This window comes from Drosophila busckii, chromosome 3L (assembly GCF_011750605.1).
Source record: "Drosophila busckii strain San Diego stock center, stock number 13000-0081.31 chromosome 3L, ASM1175060v1, whole genome shotgun sequence".
Classification (NCBI taxonomy): domain Eukaryota; kingdom Metazoa; phylum Arthropoda; class Insecta; order Diptera; family Drosophilidae; genus Drosophila; species Drosophila busckii.
In genome coordinates, this window is record NC_046606.1 from 9,375,703 (window position 1) to 9,395,788 (window position 20,086).

The 20,086-nt window shown below is 43.9% G+C and overlaps 4 protein-coding genes across 8 annotated transcripts; 2 read left to right on the plus strand and 2 right to left on the minus strand.

The window, feature by feature from the left end:
* Positions 1–7: 7 nt before the first annotated feature.
* Positions 8–3,090, plus strand: LOC108600138 (RING finger protein 10). The gene is made up of 4 exons (XM_017987529.2): positions 8–706; positions 764–2,299; positions 2,356–2,510; positions 2,570–3,090. Exons 1-4 carry the CDS (start codon positions 628–630, stop codon positions 2,990–2,992), a joined length of 2,193 nt encoding a protein of 730 aa, XP_017843018.1. The 5' UTR covers positions 8–627; the 3' UTR covers positions 2,993–3,090.
* A 231-nt stretch (positions 3,091–3,321) lies between these two features.
* On the plus strand, positions 3,322–4,548 carry LOC108598123 (nuclear envelope integral membrane protein 1). Its single transcript, XM_017984740.1, has one exon. It carries the CDS (start codon positions 3,322–3,324, stop codon positions 4,546–4,548), a length of 1,227 nt encoding a protein of 408 aa, XP_017840229.1.
* Positions 4,549–4,909: 361 nt separating this feature from the next.
* On the minus strand, positions 4,910–12,123 carry LOC108600139 (choline-phosphate cytidylyltransferase A). 2 transcript variants are annotated; one of them, XM_017987530.2, is made up of 4 exons: positions 11,895–12,123; positions 7,359–8,075; positions 6,088–6,411; positions 4,910–6,022 (listed from the first exon to the last, which is right to left on the minus strand). In XM_017987530.2, the coding sequence occupies exons 2-4, from the start codon at positions 7,959–7,961 to the stop codon at positions 5,258–5,260; spliced, it is 1,692 nt and encodes a 563-aa protein (XP_017843019.1). In that variant the 5' UTR covers positions 7,962–8,075; positions 11,895–12,123; the 3' UTR covers positions 4,910–5,257. The 2 variants fall into 2 exon arrangements, with proteins under 2 accessions (XP_017843019.1, XP_017843020.1); XM_017987531.2 differs by lacking the exons at positions 7,359–8,075; positions 11,895–12,123 and adding an exon at positions 6,477–6,652.
* Positions 12,124–12,608: 485 nt separating this feature from the next.
* Positions 12,609–19,679, minus strand: LOC108600580 (DENN domain-containing protein 5B). Of its 4 annotated transcripts, none has more exons than XM_017988250.1 (15): positions 19,588–19,679; positions 18,780–19,289; positions 18,614–18,723; positions 17,671–18,083; positions 17,316–17,605; positions 16,181–17,255; positions 15,908–16,114; positions 15,185–15,392; positions 14,778–15,126; positions 14,589–14,718; positions 14,280–14,530; positions 14,076–14,221; positions 13,896–14,014; positions 13,459–13,835; positions 12,609–13,401 (listed from the first exon to the last, which is right to left on the minus strand). In XM_017988250.1, exons 2-15 carry the CDS (start codon positions 19,057–19,059, stop codon positions 12,983–12,985), a joined length of 4,374 nt encoding a protein of 1,457 aa, XP_017843739.1. In that variant the 5' UTR covers positions 19,060–19,289; positions 19,588–19,679; the 3' UTR covers positions 12,609–12,982. The 4 variants fall into 4 exon arrangements, with proteins under 4 accessions (XP_017843739.1, XP_017843737.1, XP_017843738.1 ...); XM_017988248.2 differs by having other exon boundaries at positions 12,610–13,401; positions 15,185–15,401; XM_017988249.2 differs by lacking the exon at positions 19,588–19,679 and having other exon boundaries at positions 12,610–13,401; positions 15,185–15,401; positions 18,780–19,494.
* Between the last annotated feature and the right edge of the window lie 407 nt (positions 19,680–20,086).

The following is a 20,086-nucleotide window of genomic DNA, read 5'->3' on the forward strand; positions in this document are numbered from 1 at the left end:
GGATGCTGATTTTTCCAACCGAGGCTTTTTTGGTTTTTATATCAAAATTAATTGCTTTCAATACATAATAAACAGATCCCCAACAACCTGTAATTGTTTGCAGTCTGTGTGCGTGCAATTTAAAGTGATTAGAAAGTCTTGCGTGTGTTATTTACGCATTGGAAAAAACTCGGCCGTCGTCACACCTTTGGCCAGCATACCAATACCATTACCTTTACCAACACCAGCAAGCAGACAAATATAATAGAAACTGCAAACGGCGAATAAGTGTATGTGAATAGGCAGACACAAAAAAGTCTTATAACCAGCTAGCAAAAATACTAAGTACTATTACCATAGTACTTATTAACGCTCCGATTTTCGAAAAGCGAAAGAAAAACCAAACGCATTAACCTTTTGGAAATATTACGAAAGTATTATTTCTGTATTTATTTGTTAATAATCATGGCTCAGTAAACATGAATCCTCAACGAAAATCGAACGCTCAACGCACTCCGTGTGGAGACCACCGCAATCGCGACACGCAATTTACTGCGAATTCGCAGCAACATCCCAAAACCACCTATTCTCCCTTTTACCTAAGCATCAACGAGATCTGCGGCCTTAGCGCAGCCAAGAATAATTACAATGGACAACAACAACAAGAAGCAACAGCAGCAACATCGTGCAAACAAATCGTCTACTGAAAATCAGCGCAAGTCCAACGGTACCTCAATACTATTCTGATACATTTTAGATTTGAACTAACTAACTTTGCTTGTAGATTTGCATGCTAACAACAAAACACGCAATTCTCGTCGCCGCGAGCCACTAGCAACACCACGTAACGAGCAGCAGCAGCAGCAACAACAACAGCGCATCGGCAAGCAAGGACAGCAACCACAACAACAGCAGCCAGCTAAGCTACGTCCGAATGTGGACAAGCGTCCACGTGCCCGCGGCGGCGGCGGCACTGGCGGTAGCAGCAGTTATACTCAATCCTTTGACGATGGCTCTGCATCTATCGGAATGCGTGACGCTTATGGCGGCTCCGGACTAGCGCAGTCTGCTGCTGGCTACGGTCGTAGTGAACTTGATTATGAATTAAACTCTGTGTATGCGCAAGGCAGCAAGAAGCAGAATCTGAACCATCTGCTTAACTTTCACTATGTGCCACGCGAGTCTGGCGGGACGGAGTGGCATGGAGGTGGGCATGGTGGTGGTTCTGTGGCGCGCAGGCAGCCGCGCTACAACAAGGAACAGTTTTTGCAGGCGAACTTTCAGTTTGTCATTCGCAGCGGGGCTAAGGCGCAGGTTCATGGCTCGCCCGACACGCTCATCGATTGGAGTCTCATCGAGCAGATCAACATACATACAACCGAGGAGCCGCAATGTCCAATTTGTCTCTATCCACCAGTTGCGGCAAAGCTAACTCGTTGCGGACACGCCTATTGCTGGCCGTGCTTGCTGCACTACCTTTCGTTGAGTGACAAGAGCTGGCGCAAGTGCCCCATTTGCTACGATGCCATACATGCCGCTGATCTAAAGAGCTGCACCATTGAACAGCAGCAGGTGATGAATGTCAACGATACGATTAGTTTTCAACTAATGCGTCGTCGTAAGGGCTCCATGTATATTGAGCGGTATGCCAGTGCTTCCTTGGAACCATTGGAGCGTTTTCCTATGCTCAGTGCGTTGGAAGAGGCCAAGCGTTTCTCCAAATTTGTAATTGCTAAGCGTGTGGATGTTGGCGCTATAATCGATCGCGAGCGTCGTGAACTTTTGTCAGAGTCGGATGTTGCTTGTCCAGAGCACGTGTTTGTGCAGCAGGCGTTGCTCACACTCAACGAACGTTTCGAAAAGCTAGGCCTAGAGCCTGAGGAGCAGCCACAGCAAAAACAGCTGGAGCAGCCACTGCAACTAATTGAAGAGGAGCCCAAGACTCCGGAAATTGAGGAGAAACTTGATGAAGCATCAGTGTCTTCCTTTGGCGAAGCTAGCAGCAGCAGCAGCAGTAGCTGCTCTCACAATATTAACAACAACAACAAATATTATTATTTCTATCAATCCAATGATGGTCAAAACATTTACTTACATCCATTGAACGTTAAAATGCTCCAAGCCTGCTACGGCACCTTGGATATGGCACCCATGCTCATCGAAGCGCAAATATTGCAAAAGGAGCAGCACTCTATGGATGAAGAACATCGTCGCAAGTTCACCTGCTTGGGTCATTTGCCACTCACGTGCCAGTTCTCCGTAGTTGAAGTAGAGCTGCAGCCGCCAACTATATCCAACAGCATACTCAAGTTGTTCAAATGTAAGCATCAATTTGAGCTAAAATATTGTTAATTACTAAACACAAATGCATTGCAGCTGATGTACTCAACCGCAAGAAGGAGCGTCAACGTCGAGAGCGCGAGGAACTAAAGCGCGAGCAGCAAATCAATGAGATCAATGATCGCCAGATGGGCAAACTGATTGCCAGCGCAGCCAACTTGAATTTGAGTTCGGCCCACGAGTTTCCCACTGTGCGTAGCTTAGCAATATTATTTGTTAACAATTAAATTTAAAGGTATTATTTTTCTAGTGTGGGTTCGAAGAGGACTTGCCAGCACCACGGGGCGCCTTGCCCGTTACCATACAGCAGAGCAACGTACCGCGTTACTCCAAAGTGGCTGCCAGTCCCAAGCAAGAGCTCTGGCCCAGCATTGGCGACGCCTCGTCGACAGCTCACAGCACACCAGAGTTTCGAGTGGGCGCCTGGGGACATGCCGCACCTCCAGCGCCAGTTGCTGCTGCTAGCAGCCGTGCAACTGTGGCAGACGACACTGAGCTGCGTGCTGTGGGTCCCTGGGCACTGGGTGAACTGCTGGAGGGCGCACTGGGTCAGCAGAAACAACAGCGCGGCGGCAAATCGAATAACGCAGCAGATGGCGTGGCCAACAAGAAGAAAGCCAAAGGCAAGAAAATGGTGCCACTGTTTGCCGTAGGAATGAATAGAGCTCCATAGATCGTCTTAGATGAACAACTTACATACGCAATTAATTTCATTACAAAAATATTGAAAGAAAATGTAGAAATTTTTGTTTAGTACGCTGATAAGCGAAATTATGTCAAAGTTATTTCAAATAACATTTACTTTTATTTAACTAAACCATATTTCATATACTTATACTTATGTATGCATTAATAATATATAACCCAATAAAGGTAGCAAGTTTTGCAAATGCAAAGTATTGTTTTAATTGTATAAACTAGTTGGCTTTGCTTTAAGTTCCAGAGATATCTTGTTCGATTCTTTTGCTGTCAACTGCTGCGTAACTTTGGAAAGAGTACAACATGATTTCTATGCTGACCGTGATGTTGTTAACGTGGCAGCTTGTTGTTGGCATTGAAATGCAGACGGATGTCGTTTATCTGACGGAAGGCAACAACAAGGACATAACTGGCAATTCCTATGGTAACAATATGCTGCGAATCTTTTGCTACGTGAGCAAGGCATCAACGCTACTGAGTCTCTTCGAAACCAACGAATTCCGGCTTCTCATAGAGAGCGAGGACTTTCAGCAGTACGACGGATACAGCCCGGACCAAGTCAGGCGGCATTACGGTGAGAAGCGTTCGCTATTGAGTCTCATGTTCTATCTGCGCAATCGCAAGGTGATACAACTATCGCCATTCGAGACACGCTGCATTGGCATTGTATCCAGGCAGCCCTACAATGTCAGCTTGCAACATATGGCTTTCGATCGATGGCGTCTGCTGCAGCTCAGCTTGGGCCTGCTCATCATTTGGAACGCTGCTCAGCTGGCCAGAAAGAGCGCCTTCTACTATCTGCTGTGCATGTTGCTGGGCATTTGTGCTGGCATCGTGCTGTTGAGTTGGTACATAAAGCGTCTGCTGCCGAAGCATTCCTTGGTGATTGGAGCACTGCTTGGCAGCTGGAGCTTAGGTCTGTATATACTCAGGCAGCTGGCCAACAACTATAGCATCATATTGCAGTCGTATCGCAACTATCTGCTCGGCTATGTGCTGCTGACTGGATCTATATCATTACTGCTTTGCTATCGCTTTGGCACGCCGAAACATCCACGCACGCAGCAGATCATCGGCTGGCTGCTGCAGGCTCTGGGCTGCCTAATTGTTTACCTGAGCAGCTGGCATACTCATGCCTGCATCATCATTATGGTGCTCAGCATATTGGCTTATTACTTTACGGACAGTCTGTTATGGTGGAGCAAACTTTTCTATAGATGCAAGTTTACCAGACCGCGCCGCCTGCTTACCAAGCGAGAGTGTTTTGAGCAGATGGTGACTGAGACTTCGCAGGCGCTGGTCAAGCTACGCGAGCATGTCAACAGTCCGGACTGCAAAGGGTGGCACTTGATGACGACTTTGCGCAATCCGAGTCGCTTTGCAGGCTTTGCCACTGGCGATCCGCATTTGTACGATGAGGAAATTGAAGACTATTCACGTGCGATAGATCAATGTGCGGCGGAGTGCGATAAGGACGCGGAGTCCTATATGGAGTTCAACATGCACTACAGGCCAGAGAATCGCGACTAACTGCAGGTTGCTGTCCAAGCGAGGGTTGGTGTCTTGACTAAAGCTAATCACATTAAGTTTAGTGTTATCAATTTTCATTTTATTTGTTTGCAAATTAAATATTCAATCAAGCAGTCTGCAAACTACTTTTTCATCGATCGTGTGTATTTCTTTTTTTTTTTTTTTTAGCTATTTTGTATAAGTTTTTGCAATTAGCTGTATTTTGGTGTTAACTTAATTTTAATATAATGTATATATATCTTTTTGCTTTTCATTGCGAGATAATTTAATATAAATATTTCTATATATTATATCGCGCCATGCTTCAAACACGCACAAAACATTTAAAGGCTTAATACAAAATAAAATGAGTCTTTTTTTGCATTTGCTGCTTCTCTGCATTCAATTGCGTTTTCAATTTGTGTTTTGAAGTTGCGACTCCATTGCGGCTACGAATTGGCTACAAGTGTGTAGAGTGTGTGTGTGTGTGTGTAGGGGTGGGCACAGTCAGGAGGGAGTGCAAGTGTAACTAGAGCTAACAAGATTATAAATACCATTTAGAGCTAAAGCCATAGAAAACTGCAGGCTTGTATTGCAAGCAGCCGTAGTTGTTGTTGTTGTCTCTTTTGAATTTAGTAACAATTTAATAAATATACAATAGCTTTAAGATAGATAGATAGATAGAGAGAGAGAAAGAGATAGAATGTGAAACTTTAGGCTAGCCGCATTCTTAATTGCTGCGCCTCTCACTCAGCTCAGCTTCATAGACACCATCGCCGTCATCATCTCCCTGCTCATCCGGTAACGAAGGCGAACGATTCTGATAGCTGCGACGGGCAAGCGCCGAACGCTGCTTGCGAGCAGTCGGAGAGCCATTGACGCTGCCAGCGCTGCCGCCACTACCGCCGCTGGCACCGCTGTATTCGGGCGAGAATTCCAGGAACTCATCGGAGGAGTCCTGACCATCGCCATCGTAATCATCGCCGTTCACCGAGCCCGACGGACTGCCAGGCGGACTGAGCGCCTGTATGAGCTTGCCCTTGGACTCGTTCCACAAATGATTCAGACGCTCGCGTCCGAAGAGCAGCAGAAATGTGTCAATAAACTCGCGCGACTTCTCCTCCCACTTGGTCATAATGTCGCCAGTGACTTTGGTTAGTTCGCGCTTGCCGCGTGACTTTAGCTCGTCCATTTTGTTTTGCAGACGGAACTTCTTTTCCGAGAGGAACGAAACGTTGAGCTCCTTGGCGGAGTAGCCGCGTGCGAGATTCCGACGCACATACAAATCATAATCCTTGACAATGCGCGCCACAATGTCCGAGGTGGAGACGCCCTCAGTGCGCTCGGTGGCAACAAACATGCCACGAGCCTTGAGCGGCCCATAAATGTCGTTGAGGTCGCCATGCTCGTAGGGAATGTCATCGTGGGCAACAAAGTCGATCTTGTTATCCGCAATAAAATCATCCGAAAGCGTCCAAGGCGCATTCTGCACAATCTACAAAGGCAAGAGACGTATTAACAGACGTGCTACAACATAAGCCTGCAACTTGCAACACTTACCTCATCCACATAGCGACAATGACGCACGCCCTCATAGCGCTCAAAGCCGTTCATAACAGTGCGTCCCTTCATGCGATGCGTCAGCTCGTCATTGCAGACGCCCACAATCAAGTAGACGTTGGGGAATATGTTCTTGGCCTGCATCAGCTGGCGGGCATGTCCCTGATGGAACAGATCGTAGATGCCATCGGCATAGACGCGCACCTTGCGATTCGTCTGCCCGGAACGCGCCATCTTGAACGTAATGCGGTGTGTGTAATCGCAGCGCTCACGCTCCAGGATTGCCTCCTCATCGTTGGAGAAAGGCGCTGGCTTGCAAATTGTCTGCAAGGAAAACCAAACAAACAATTAAATAATTGTATAGAGTATTGTTGCTGCTGCCGTCTTACAAATTCTTTAAAGTCCATATGCAATGGCAGCATTTTGACCAACGGCGTAGTCGCCGCGGGATTTTCGATTTCCTCCAACATGTGTAATTATATTTTTTGGTTATACAGTAAAAAATATGATCTATTCCAGTTGCTGTCAGCCGCCTTACTGAGTCTCAGTCAACACACACGTCGAGACTTTGTCTCCACATGCTAAGCCTACTTTCTCTCTTTTTCTCTAGCTGAGCACTGAGCACTGAGCACTGTACCTTTAATTAATTGGCGGCAACTGTATGCAAATCAATACAATTGACAATAATAAAAACCCATGGCGCAGACAAATTTCAATTGGCGTCAATTGGGCGCCGACTTAATGGCACGATCAGGCGATATATAGTTCTGTTTGCTTCTGGGCAATCAGTGTAGGCTCGGCTAGCAAAAATTAATGAAAGCCCTCAGCAGCAATTGCCTACGAATTCTAATTTTAGTGACAATCAGTTGAATTCATTTGGGAAGTTATTAACAATTGTAGAACTGGTAATTAAATTGACAGTTCGACATATCTGTATATCTATAATATCTATGTGCATCAATTATTTGGCAGTACCTTCGAAGCTCTAGTTGGGGCTCTTACGTGAAATTCAAATTTTGTTTGGCCAAGTTAACCCTGAGTGTTATAATAAAAGCCAATTAGACACATGTTCAGTTTTCCATGCCTAAATTATTTCGCATTTGGCGCAACCAAAAGGTAATAAACATCTGCTCCACCCATCACATACGAAATGATGATGCAATGTGGCCTGACCTTGTCGAAAGGCATTCGCTAAGCAAATAAATTTGGACTGCTTGCCAGCCAGAGAGATGTATGTACATATATAGGTGATTGAGAGCGAGATGACTTACCGCTAAATCGGCTGTGCCGCTGCTGGGAAAAGATTGCCGGGAAATGGAGGCGTTCATCGCTGCAGTTGGAGTTGGGGGCACGTTCAAGCATTTGCGCTTCACGCCACTGCTGCCGCTCAGATAATCCGCCATCATGGGCGATGCTGCCGAGGTGGACGGGCCGGTGTCGTCCGGCGAGGCTGCATCGCTGCCATCGTCAACGTCGCTCTGTGAGATGGTGCGCGTAATTGAGGAATCGCGCAAGGTGGTGGCCGCCTGCGGCTCAGCCATGTCCACTACCACCGACTTGAGGCTGTGGCTCTCAAGCGGACTGTGCGCTCTGGTCTTAGTTGTTGTTGCTTTTACTGTTGTTGTTGTTGTTGTTGTTGTGGTTGAGGTGGCTGTGCGTGCCGCAGCAGCAGTGGGAACTGCATGCGTGCTGGGTTTCAGTTCTTTGGCATCCATGGCGGGCATAGCAATCGCTGTCTCGTAGGTGCGCTTCCGCGTGCTCAGCGTGGATGTGACGACGACGGCGGCAGCAGCTGCTGTGGCAGCCACAGTGGCCGCGTTGCCGGCGTTTAGTGTGCTATTGCTGTTATTGGCGATTATCGATGTGGTTGCCATCGCAGTGAATCTTTTGCAGCAATCGCGGCAGTTTTCTGGATTTACGCTTAAGCACTTGGGGGAACGTAACTCAAAGGGAACTTAAAAGTTAACCTTTGTACTTCTGTAGCCAAACTGCAAATAGTAAAATCCAAATATACGTTAAATAAATTACTTAAATTAATGGCTAGCTATTAAAAGCAGCTTAAATTTAGTCTGACTATTATAAATGTAAGCACGTAAACAAAGCAAACGATGCAATTAGAAATTTCAATTGAAATACAGCTGCCATGGACAAATCAATTTGTTTTAATTGCAATACATTTTCATTTGCCACGCGTTTGCTTTTGCTTCGCACAAATAACAAATCGTAGTAAAAATAGTTAACAGAAATTCCCTGCAATTGGCAATCTGCAATGATAAGATTGCTATAAATAGCCTGATGCTGATTAAAACTGCACAGGGTGATTCACTCAGCAAGATGTTGTTGTTTATTTTCACAAATTTCAAGTGCTGCAGATATTTGTTTGTGTTTAGACTCTGCACAGCAATCTCATCGTTCGATTGAACAGGCAGAAGAAGGCGTGGCTGCGCCCACTCAATGAGTGAATTGTTTTGTAAGCAGCTTAGAGCAGAGTACTATGCTGTCGGTTGTGCCTGCATGCAATATTCGAATTCTTTCTTTTGCTTGACGAACTGAGTCACTCACACTTTCGCACTTTCAAAATGAAACAGTTAAGCGACAGTCACACGCCCACTATACAAAGTACAGTGGGAATGGCAAATCTAAAGTAAGCGGGCAGTACGTCACTTACAAAACACAAATCAAACTAACGCCAAGCACTGCGTATTGTCTATTAATATGCACATATTTTATTAAATACTACAAGTCAAATAAGCAAACACACGTGAGACAGCAGAGAGCGGGAGAGAGAGAGCGGTCAAGAGAGAGCGGTCAAGAGAGAGCAATTATGTGCGTGTGCGCTCTCCCTCTCCTTTATCGTAAACGTCAGCTGTTTGCTGCGTGTTTTCTTTGAAACTAAAATTGTTGTTTTTTTTATAAATTAGCTCATAAATATTTCTTAGTAGAACGTTTTTGGGTTGGCCTTCAGCTCTGCTGTTACGTCAATTGGTTTCTGCTTCTTTTTTTGTTTGTTCGACGAGCTTTTTTATCGCTTCATATGATAAGAATATGTTTGTATATTATCACAACCCAGAGACCAAATTTTTATGCGACATTCAAGGTTTCTCCGCATAGTAAATTGAGCTGACTCATACCCACAGCTCAAAAACCGGCTTGAACTTGCGAAATTTATGCTCAACCGGCCAAGTTCAAGTTGACTTTTTACACTAAACTGGATTCTATGACAATGATGTAATCGCTTCTTTCAATTCACATGTGAAAGCAAGAATTGAGAGAAAATTCTCAGTTGCCAGGCAGCAGGTGTACCCAAGTTTTATTCTTCAAAACTTGAAATACTTATATGATGTATACGTATGAGAAATCAAGCGGTGTCGTGACGTCAGAAGCCAGCGTCAACGTCAGCATGCCAAAGCTCAAGTCGTACGATCAGAGAATATTCATTCAAATACAAACAAACAACACACACATACACACAAAGGAAAGTTTTGCTAGTGTGCGAGTCACAAATGTAAACAAAGTAAAAGCAGCACAACAAAAATCAATTACCCAGCTGTACTCACAATTAACGTCAAGTTGGCGAATCAGTATACAGTAGCAGATCGTACTTAACCTATTTTACTCCAATCATCTCCTATAGCTTAGACAATTGCTATCTGTGCATAAATTCAGCAAATATATATAGAAATTTTGTTCGTTTTTGATAAATTCATGCTACGAGCAGAATTTGTTTAAAGAGTCGTCTAGAGGTCAATTTCTACCTGGCGTACTGCAGGGTCTGCCCATGTGGGGGCGATTAGGCAGCAACAACAATGACAACGTCTACGAGAAAGCGCAATTTGCAAATTGATAGTTGGACCCACCGCGGCGGCGAACGCTGATTAGATAGCCTGCTACCTGTTGTTCTCCCATTAATGGTTTGTATATTAACTTTTTATCTTTTGGAACATGACTTCCGTCGACTTCACATTGTGATTTTGTTAGCCAATAATGCAGGCAAAGAAAATGCAGCACATGCGCTAATTGATAGCTGTAATTGATAGCATCATTATCATTAGCTTTGGAGCTTTAATTCCAACGGTAGTCCAAAGTTCAACAATGTCATCTGAAACGCTGACTAAGCTAAGCTGCTTTCTGCTGAGGTTAACGTACGTACAATAAACGTGGCGTGTTACTAAAAGCTTTCAAATCCGCACAAAATAAAATATGAAAAAATCCAATTCTTGGAAGAGCGCAATAATTGCTGCTTTGCTGGCAACATTGTTTTCTCAAAGTTTCGGTGCTCGGGGTTTTACTCGGTGTGTGTCAAAGTACAGTCAATCATAGGTTGAAGCCAGTACATTGATTGATAAGCTGATTTCACATTTACATACAAACACATACATGAATATTAATTTCAAGATTATTTAGCAAAAGTATTTTTATGAATTTCCACTGATAACCCCAAGATTATTCCCACTGTTATCAGCATGAATTAGCCAAAATATTTTTGAAGCTTGCTTTGAAATTAAATTTAATTAAATATGTTCCACACTTGTAGTATAGTAGTAAGTTATTAATATATGTACTTACATATGTACATACATATTTATATTATTGTACGTGACCAATTGACACACATCCGCTTGAAGCGAAGAATCTAAATTAACTGGCATGCTTTTGGTATAAAGATAAAAGTTTCTGACATGCAGTTGGAAATAAAACAAGCAATGCCCAGCACCTGCCTTCAAAATTGCTTATCTCTCCCCATAATAGTCATAAAAAACTCCCATGTGCGTACATTGATATGCATGTGTGTGTGTATGTTTGTAAGCATGTGTCACCCACACATGACTGTGAGCATGAGATTTCATTGAGTAAAACGAAAACAGCTGACTGATTGTGCGTACGCCACGATCCAACTCTCTCTGTGCCACGCTCTTCACCTACGCCTGCAACTTGCCATGTGTGGCTATGTGTGTGTGTGTGTGTGTGTGTGTGTGTGTGTGTGGGAAATTAGGCAACGGTAGCGGTAAAAAAATTATTGAAAAATGAACGGAACGGTGACTGGCTTATTGGGAAAGTGGAGCACGAGCCGCAGCTGGTGTCTAAAGAGCATAAGAGAGCGAGTCTGCTACGTCAGCGTACGTTGCGTATGAGTAATGTGCAAGCGTTCATGTTTATTATTAAAAATGTGTTTTATTTTTTGCAATGCCAAACAAGCAAACCTGATGACTGCCAACTTTAAAATCGTACGATCACAGCACAAAGTTCATTAGACACAGACACCGAAAGAGAGAGAGAGAGAGCGAGCGAGAGAGAACATTAGTGGCGCGTTGCAAGTTTGCACAAAGCACAACACAAACAAATTAAAGTCATACGATGCGGCTGGTTCATTATAAATGACGTGGCAAACGGTGAAAAAACATGGGAGACCGACGAAAGGGTAGGCGGGAACAAGGAAAACTGGCGTCGTCATGCCGGCTGTAGAACAAATCGATAGCGCAGCAGCTGCTGTGCGAAAATACATATGTACATATGTATGTATGTAATTATCTGGGCAAGTCGGAATAGGATTATGTAAACAGCAAAGCCTTGGTGGCAAAAAAAAAACTTTATACGCATATAAACTTTAAGGCCACAAGCTAACAAAATTTAATCTACACTCAGTTGAACGTGTCATGGTAGCAGACGCTAAGTGGGGGGGACTGAAAATCTGCTCACGTCACGGGCAGACACAAAGAAAGTGCCAGTTTGTCCAGCCACTCATTTTGCAGGCAGTTGCAATACAAATGCACACGTGATCTATTTTATGAAATACAAGATGCACTTACTGTTGACTGTTTCCTTAAATTTAGCGTTAGTTCGGCTAAAAATCGATGAGCTGTTTTTTCTTCTCCCGCTTTGTACCGCAAAGAATTAGTTTTGGTTTGCACTGTGCCTGAATGGCGATTGCCAGCGTTCGTTGTTGCTCTAGTTTGTCTTGATATTGTTTTTGGCAGCAATTGCTTTAAATTGGTACTTTCCGCGACCGCGACTTTTTTATATTGTTGCTGCGTTTTTTTTTTGTAATGCCTAGTGTTGCTTAAACTCAAAAGCAGAAAAATGCAAGTTTTTCCCACACATTTATACCAAAAAATACCATGGTGAGTACTAATAACATAAATATACCAGTATTGTGGTAAGTTTAAGCGGGTTCGTGGTGAATTCGCATTAAATGTAAACACAACTACAGTTCAAATTTAAAAGTTTCAACATTTCTTAATAACAATTTAATTCACATTTATTTCTGTCTTTTGTATATATATATATTGATTTATTGACGTTCAATAACTAGTTAAATTTCCTTTTCCTGACTAAATGAAATACGTGTAAAAAATAAAGCTTCATTTTAACATAAACACCATTTGGTTAATCTCACTAACTTAATTTCATTAAATTATACATATTAGAATTGACAATGTTGTCTTGTCGACAAAAAGAATTAACTAAGATTCTTTGGTTTAACAACTAAACATGTTAAAAAAATTTACTAACATAGGAAAATTGATCAAGAGATAATAAATGATTACATTGGTATGTAGGGATTTATCTTAAACGCTATTAGCTACGCAAATTTTCAATTTTTTGAACAACATTTTAGAATTTTTAAGAGTAAACTTGTTAATTGCACAGAATTTTTCTCAACTTTGGCTTCACTTTGACTTGGAACACTCGGCAAGCGTTTGGATGGCAAGTGATTTGGATTAGGATTTAAGGTTATCGTAAAACTAACAAACTAACGATTCGAGTTTACTGGAGATTCCTCACGAGTTACAAGTATCTACGTACTTAAGGACATATGAGTATGAGTATTCTAGGTCACTGGTTGCAAATGTCTGTGGGTAAGTGGAGGCAGTGCGTTGGCATTTGCCCTAGCCCCCTAGCACTGTGATGGAATGCGTATGCCCTGGGTTATGGAGTTCTCCAACACGATGTGGCAGTCATCAAGCGGCTCCAGAATTTGTATTAGAAATGTTAGTAAATTGCGGCGGCGCAAAAAACTTTCCTCTTCATACATCTCGTGTGTAACTTTGGTCAAAGCCATGGGTTTAATTAACCGAGTCAATAGATGCTCCCGTAAGCTGAGACATATAAGCAGCTGAAATTTGCCATCTTTGCCCAATGTACTGGCTGCCGTATTAATCTCATCCATTAGCTGCACATACAGACGCCAGATGCTGGCAACTTCACGTCGCTGCAAACTGTTGCAGCTGCTATTGCTGAAAGAAGAGTCCATGCTGGAGGCAGAGTCATCCAGCTCCTGCTGTAAATTCTGCTCGAACAGCTCCTTGATTTTGGCTGCAAGGCAACAACAGTAAATATAATTGACAAGAAAACAGTATGAAGAGTACTTACTGAAATAATCCCAAATGTAAAGATTGCGACCAAAGAAACGTGAAGAACGAAAGCCGCACAGGAAGACCTGCTCGAGGCATTTAACGAGTCCATCGTCGCCGCACAACAAGTTAGTGAGTGTGCCCACATCGCGATCCCGACTAGGCTTATAGTGCCACTTGACAATAATATTGACGCAGTTACCCAACTGATGTTGAATCTCCGATGGCGCCACGGATTCTTGACGTTGTACACTTGGACTGCGGGTGCGTGGTGGTGTGCGTGTGGGCGGCACCAGTTCGGCATTCTTCACGCTGGTTGAAACACGCTGACCCACTAGCAAACGTTCCGTTGAATCATCATCCACACCCTTGCCCAGCCAGCGACCACAGGGGAATCTAAATGGTGGCAAAGATAATTATTAAATACAGCGTTTTTAAATGGCCTAATTAACGCACTTGTAGGTGTGTCCGGTGACCTCGTTGCGCATCACGACCTGCTCCACCAGCCACTTGTGACTGGGCCCCGAATTGTCATGGCCAATGCGCATGGTCGTTAGCAGACCCAGATTTTTGTACTAAAATAAAATAATTAAAGCTTTACAAAATAGACACCATTACTATAAATATAAAGCTTACATGAAATATAAATTCCAACGAGCCTTTGGGCACAGGCACTCGCTGCGTTTCATTCATAGTGCCAGAGATCATGATCCAAACATTGCTGGACGTCTGATAAGAGCCATATTTACGCGATGGGAAGATGACCACACGATAGGGCAGCTCTGAATTATGAAATACAACATTATCTAGCAACAATTATAGCTAATTAATTGAACCTACTTGTTGTGGGATAAATGTTGGTAAAGCTAAAATATTCCACAGTGTTGAGTGTTAGCAGATGATAGAGAAACTGCTCCTTCTCATCCTCGCAGCGCAAAAACGCGGAACGCTTGTAAAGCGAGCGCAGCAGATTCTCATCCGAGAGCAGCGTACGAAAGTGGCGCGAGAGCAGCTTCTTCTCCAGCGAGAGACGCACCCAGGCGCGTGTATAACCAATGTGTGTCTTGATATCTGCCATGGCCAGCACGTTTCTGCAAAAGATTAAATGTAATTAAGAGTTGAGTTAGGTAAAAGTGCAGCTGCACTCACTTGACATCAAACTCGAGCGACTCGGGCAGTGGGCAGAGCTGTTCCAGGCCCACAAAATTGTGGCGATCACGTGAGCGACTGCGATTCGGACTGGGCGGGTTGTCGATGTCCGTTTGAAATGTAGACAAGTCTATAGAATAAAAGTATTAGTTAATTACTGTTTGTTGTTGATGGCTGGGTAATACTTACAGTCCATGCGCTTGCGCATTGCATTCCAGGCTAGCGCTGGTGATGCGCTGGCAATGTTCAGCTTGTTGTTGGGACTACTGCTTGACTTGGGAGTTGTCGGCTCGACACTGCAATTGTTAGCGCTGCCGCCACTGGAAGTCTCCTGTTGCGCTAGATAGGCCTGCAGATGAGCCCAGAGCGCTGACTTGCCCTGTTTATTTTGCAGACCATGGGACCAAATCTTTTCCAGCAGATCACACATGCTGGCAATCATTGTGTTTTCCTCTATGCCATCAGCCTTAAGACCCAATGCCACTGCCTCGTTGCCCATCTTATCGAGCAGCATGCGCTTAGTCTTCGACTTGACATCCTGCAAAATAAATTGAATATATTAGATCAAGAATTATAAGGGACAGTAAGCTGCTTACCTTAAGCAGACGCTCCACAAAAGTCCAATTGGCCTGGGCTATAAGCGCTGGACTCACATCCGCCGTGGTTAAGTTTGCCGAGAGGCGATTGATGGCCGCATTGGAGCTGGAAGAGTTGCTGTTGCTGTTGCCGCCGCCGCTGAGCGGCTTCTGATCCAGCGAAATCTCACGTGCCCGCCACTTGTTGCCATTCTTAACGCGACGCAAGCTGTTGCCTCTATTATTTTTCGTTTTTGTTTATTATTTTTATGGATGTTAGCGACATGATTTTGAAGTTTAGTGCATACGAATTTTGAGGAATACAAAGATATGATAGATACGTATTAGTTTTGGGAGCTAAGAGTTCAATCCAGTGGGCATGCAAAAGCGGTTAGTTCAAAATTGGAGAGGAGTGGAAGTTGGTAAGGTGCATGGAACAAAATGAAATAATATAAAAAAAAGTCCGTTAAGAAATAGAAACAAATTATGTTGCAAAGTTTAACAAAATCTTCTGCGGATTTTACAATTTATTTGTTAAAACAATTAACTAAATAAACTAATGGAAGACAAACAAAATTCAACAGCTATCAAAAGCTATATTAAACTACAATACATACATAACATATAAATAATATCAGGGTTATATGAGTGTGGGGAGAGTGTGGCATTGGGCGTGGTGTGAACTAGGTTTTCGGATTTGTTAGCGGTAGCTTAGCTTATTGGGTTAATTGGACAGAACACTACCTCGAGGCGCACTCCTGGTTCAGTACGCCCTTCTCCAGCAGTGGAAAGCTGCGAAAATAGGCGGCGCGATTGGACAGGATCTCGCTTGGTGGCGTCACTTCAATGTCTATGCTGTTGAGACGCTTCTCAAAGCACTGCTGTGAGTCCTGGGTGAGCACACACGGCTCATAGCTTGTGGCGCAGATCATGTTCTCGCCATGGCGGCGTCTAAAAAGGATTAACAGTGTTAGTTAAAGACAAATAAAAGCATTAGGTTAAAGTTTTAGCACTCACTTCAACAACTTGATGCGCTGATCAAAGAGCTGTAGCTGCTCGTCGGGCTGTGGCTCCCACACGCCCAGAATTTTGTTGTCAATGAGCGTGGCAAACATTTGAGATTCAAGAAAGCGCGAGAGAAACGCGCGATGATGCTCCGGCTGGTCGGAAAGAAATGACGACTTGTCGAAATTTTGTAACGTTTCACGATTCGATAGCCACTCGTCCTTGGCCTGGTTAGGATAAATGACAAAGTACTCATAGGCATGGAACATGTGCACAAAACGATTGAGAAATATTTCGCGCAGCGAATTGTTTATGCGCAGATCCTGATAGTACTGCTCCACAGTAGACAGCGTAGGCTTCTCGCCGCGCCGCGATAACGAGCCCATTCGTGAGGGTGGCAGTGTGGCATCCACAACATCAACATTCTGATAGACGCCCACGGGGGAAGAGGATAGTGATAGCGTGGGACTGCCCACAGGCGAGCCCGCTGCCTGGGCAGCACGCATGCCGCCCTTGCGTCGCAGAAAGTCCGCTATACGCGGCACATGATCAATCTTGGCTGGATGTGCTATCAGCGGCTGATAGTCCACGTGCGGCTGTTGTGCAGGCGCACTGCCCGGGCTGGACAGCGTATAGACTGTCTCCTGCAACTGCTGGAAGCGTTCCTTGCTGCGCCGCGCTGCCTGCAGTCCATTGGGCAGCGTGCAGCTTGAGATCATGGCATCGGCATGGCCGCGCATGCCATAACCATTCTTGAAGTTCGGCTCCTGTGCGCGATCTCGCTCAATTTCAAACTTATCCAGCACGGAAATAATCTCGGCCATAAAATCTAGCTTGTGCGGAAAGATGGGCAACTCCTCTGGCAGCTGTATGTGCTTCTTGTCTATATCCACAAAGCAAAGCGCTGCCTCGCTGCCAATTTTATGCGCAGCCTCACAGTCAGCATGCAGTCCCATAACAAACGGCACTGGCGCATCCAGAAAATGATGCAGAGCAGCTGGTAAAATGGGTGCATACACATGTGGCCATACAAACGGAAACAGCAACGATGTTATGCACTCGCCCACGATCATGAGTCTTTGGTAGTCTGCATAAAATATAAAATTGTTGAGATTTGCAACATTATAGAACATTTATTAGCATTTACCTGTGGAGCGCAGCAGGACCTGACTCTCGAGCAGGACACACGTGAGCAGTTGTATAACACAATCCACGCCCAAATAATTAAAGAGCAGACGCAGCGGGAAGTCCAGCAGGGGCAGCTCAGTGGCCAAGGAGGGTCGTTGGAGAATCACAGCGATTGCGGCTAAATGTGGCTCCGCTGGTGGCAGATAGACACGTATGGATTTGCCTGGCTGAGGTAGCATCACTTCATATAAAATGTTGTACACATAGGATTCGAGACTTATGCCCGCACCTGGCTGTCGCGGAAGACAACTAAATAAAATGCATAAATTAGTATAAAAATACAATTTTTGTTTGCAATCGCTTCCAATACTCACCGGTAAAGATTCTTAAGAAAAAGCTGCGCAGCAAACGCATAGGGCGCTTGGCATATGAGCGAGATGCTCTTGGCCACATACAGCTTATCTTTGCTTATATCATAATAGCTTTGTGCAGACTGCGGCGCCTGGCCAGCAACCTTAAAGTGTCGCGGCAGCGAACGGCTCACGGGTCCATCCTGCTTCACCCTACTCAGTGAGTGCGTCTGCTGCCCATTCGAGAGCTCAGTAATAAACATAGATTGCAGTGTATGTATGGCGCCGCATATGTTACGATTGCGTATCTCCTCATAGAACACCAGACTAAAGCCATAGCAGCGTTTGCCATCCTCACGCGTCGTTGCAAACGAATGATACTTGGGCTCTATGTTGTGCTTTTGTGTGCGAAATCGCAGTCCCTGCGGCAAGGAGAGCTGTAAGAGATGCAAGGGCAGTTGATCAACAATCGAATCTATTTATGAATTATAAAGAACTGCGCAATTAATAAATATGGATGTTCAAGTGCTGGCTCATTAATTAGACATATGAAAAGCAAGTCGACAACGACATACTCTTTCCATACACTTTTTTATACACTTTTATAGGGTATGGAACTGCCGAGATTTATGAATTAATCAGTTTACAACTTATCTCGACGAAACAACTGTAAATAAAAGAGAACTATTCATAGCACTCGACTGAAAACACATGGGAAGATTAATAGATGATAAGAGTCGCCTATCGACGTTTGGGTCTAAAGAGTCAATGTCTTTAAACAGAGCCAACTCATCGGCAGATAGATTTTAAGCGAGTGCCAGCCAAGCATAAATTTTCATATCTTGTTTTTTCAGGGCACTTCACTGGTCGCGTCATGCAGACAATTAAGCTCAATTAAGTCAGCGCTACGCTGGCGACCTCACCCATATATACACTTATATAGATTTGTATGCAGGGCTGCACCTACCATGCAAATGCCGTGCGCATCGAAGGGATTCCAGGGCACATTTTCGGGATAGTGAGCCAATGGTTTGCTCTTGTATGCTCGATCCAACGGGGAACAGTGCAGATTGTCACCTACAAATAATTGAAATCATTAGTAACCAGTCAATAGTTTGCTGATGTGGCCAAACCTGCAAAGCGATCTGGCTCCAAGCCCGTGTCTAGATCCAAGCCACATATCACAAAATAGTCAGCGAAGCGCGAAAACTGCGGATCCGCATCCCGTTTCAGTTGATTTAGCTCCGACTGTTCGCCAGTCGGGGATTGCACCGTAGACATCGATGGTGAGGGCGACTGATGGTTACTACTGATGCTGCTGCTGTTGTTGGTGGTGTTGGTGTTGTTGCTGGCAGCAGCATTGCTAAGCATTAATTTGGACAGGCGACTTGCAACATTTTCACGCGCCGTCATAATTTGTTTGTCTGCCTATTGTTCGTTGCTCCAAATTGTACATCAAACAAACGCGTCCATGTGTACGTGCATGTGTTTGTTTGTTTGCGTTGTCTATATTGTATGTGTGTGTGTGTATATGTGTATGTATTTATTGCTATTATAGTTGTGCGCTCGCGTTTTTGCCACTTTCCAATTTACACGACGACATTAACGTCACGTCCCCTTCTGTGGCCCTGTATCAATTTTGTCTGCAATTATATTATTGTTAATAGTAGTAGATCGAACGTGTGCTCTTTCTGCTCAGTGCTCAAAAAACATATATGCATGTGTATGTGTGTGTATATGCGAAATTTTCTATGCCAATGGCACAGTTGTTGTCGTTGTCTATTTTTCGATTGCCCCACGTTACTTGGGCAGATGCTTTTGATTTATTGCAACTTATTTAACACTTAGAATTTTGACAGCTACCTTCGCACTTTAGAAAAACATTAACTATACACACACACACAGTCTATAACTACACCAAACAAACAGAAAACAAATTACCGTTGCTCGAAATCTGCACTTTCTCATTGTCTGCATATTTACGAGCAGAGTGGCCAGATTGATGGATTTTCAAGTGGTCGAAGCGGGAAAACTGTGAGAGCTAAATATAGCTAAATATTTTTAAGCCGTAGCTAATGCAAGATCACATTTTAAAACAATCCTTACTTACGGAAGCAATGCTCAGAATCTTAATATAGTAAGAAGTAAATTACACTTGGTTTTTGAATTCTTATCTATCTTATTAAAGACGATTTCAAGCTTATGTTGGGTTTTTTTGTCACTAAATAACACGATCAGAACTGCATTTAAATATATTCACGAATAATATAGATTTTTATATGACTATTATGGACTATTATTTTTAAGCATTTTGAAATTGTTGCTTACAAGTATCATCCCCCACGCTGATAGTCGATTTTTAGATCTTACTGGCAGCAATCGTGCTACCTCCACGTTGCCTGTTCAGTGTGGCAACCCTAAAGTAGCAACAACAAAACTC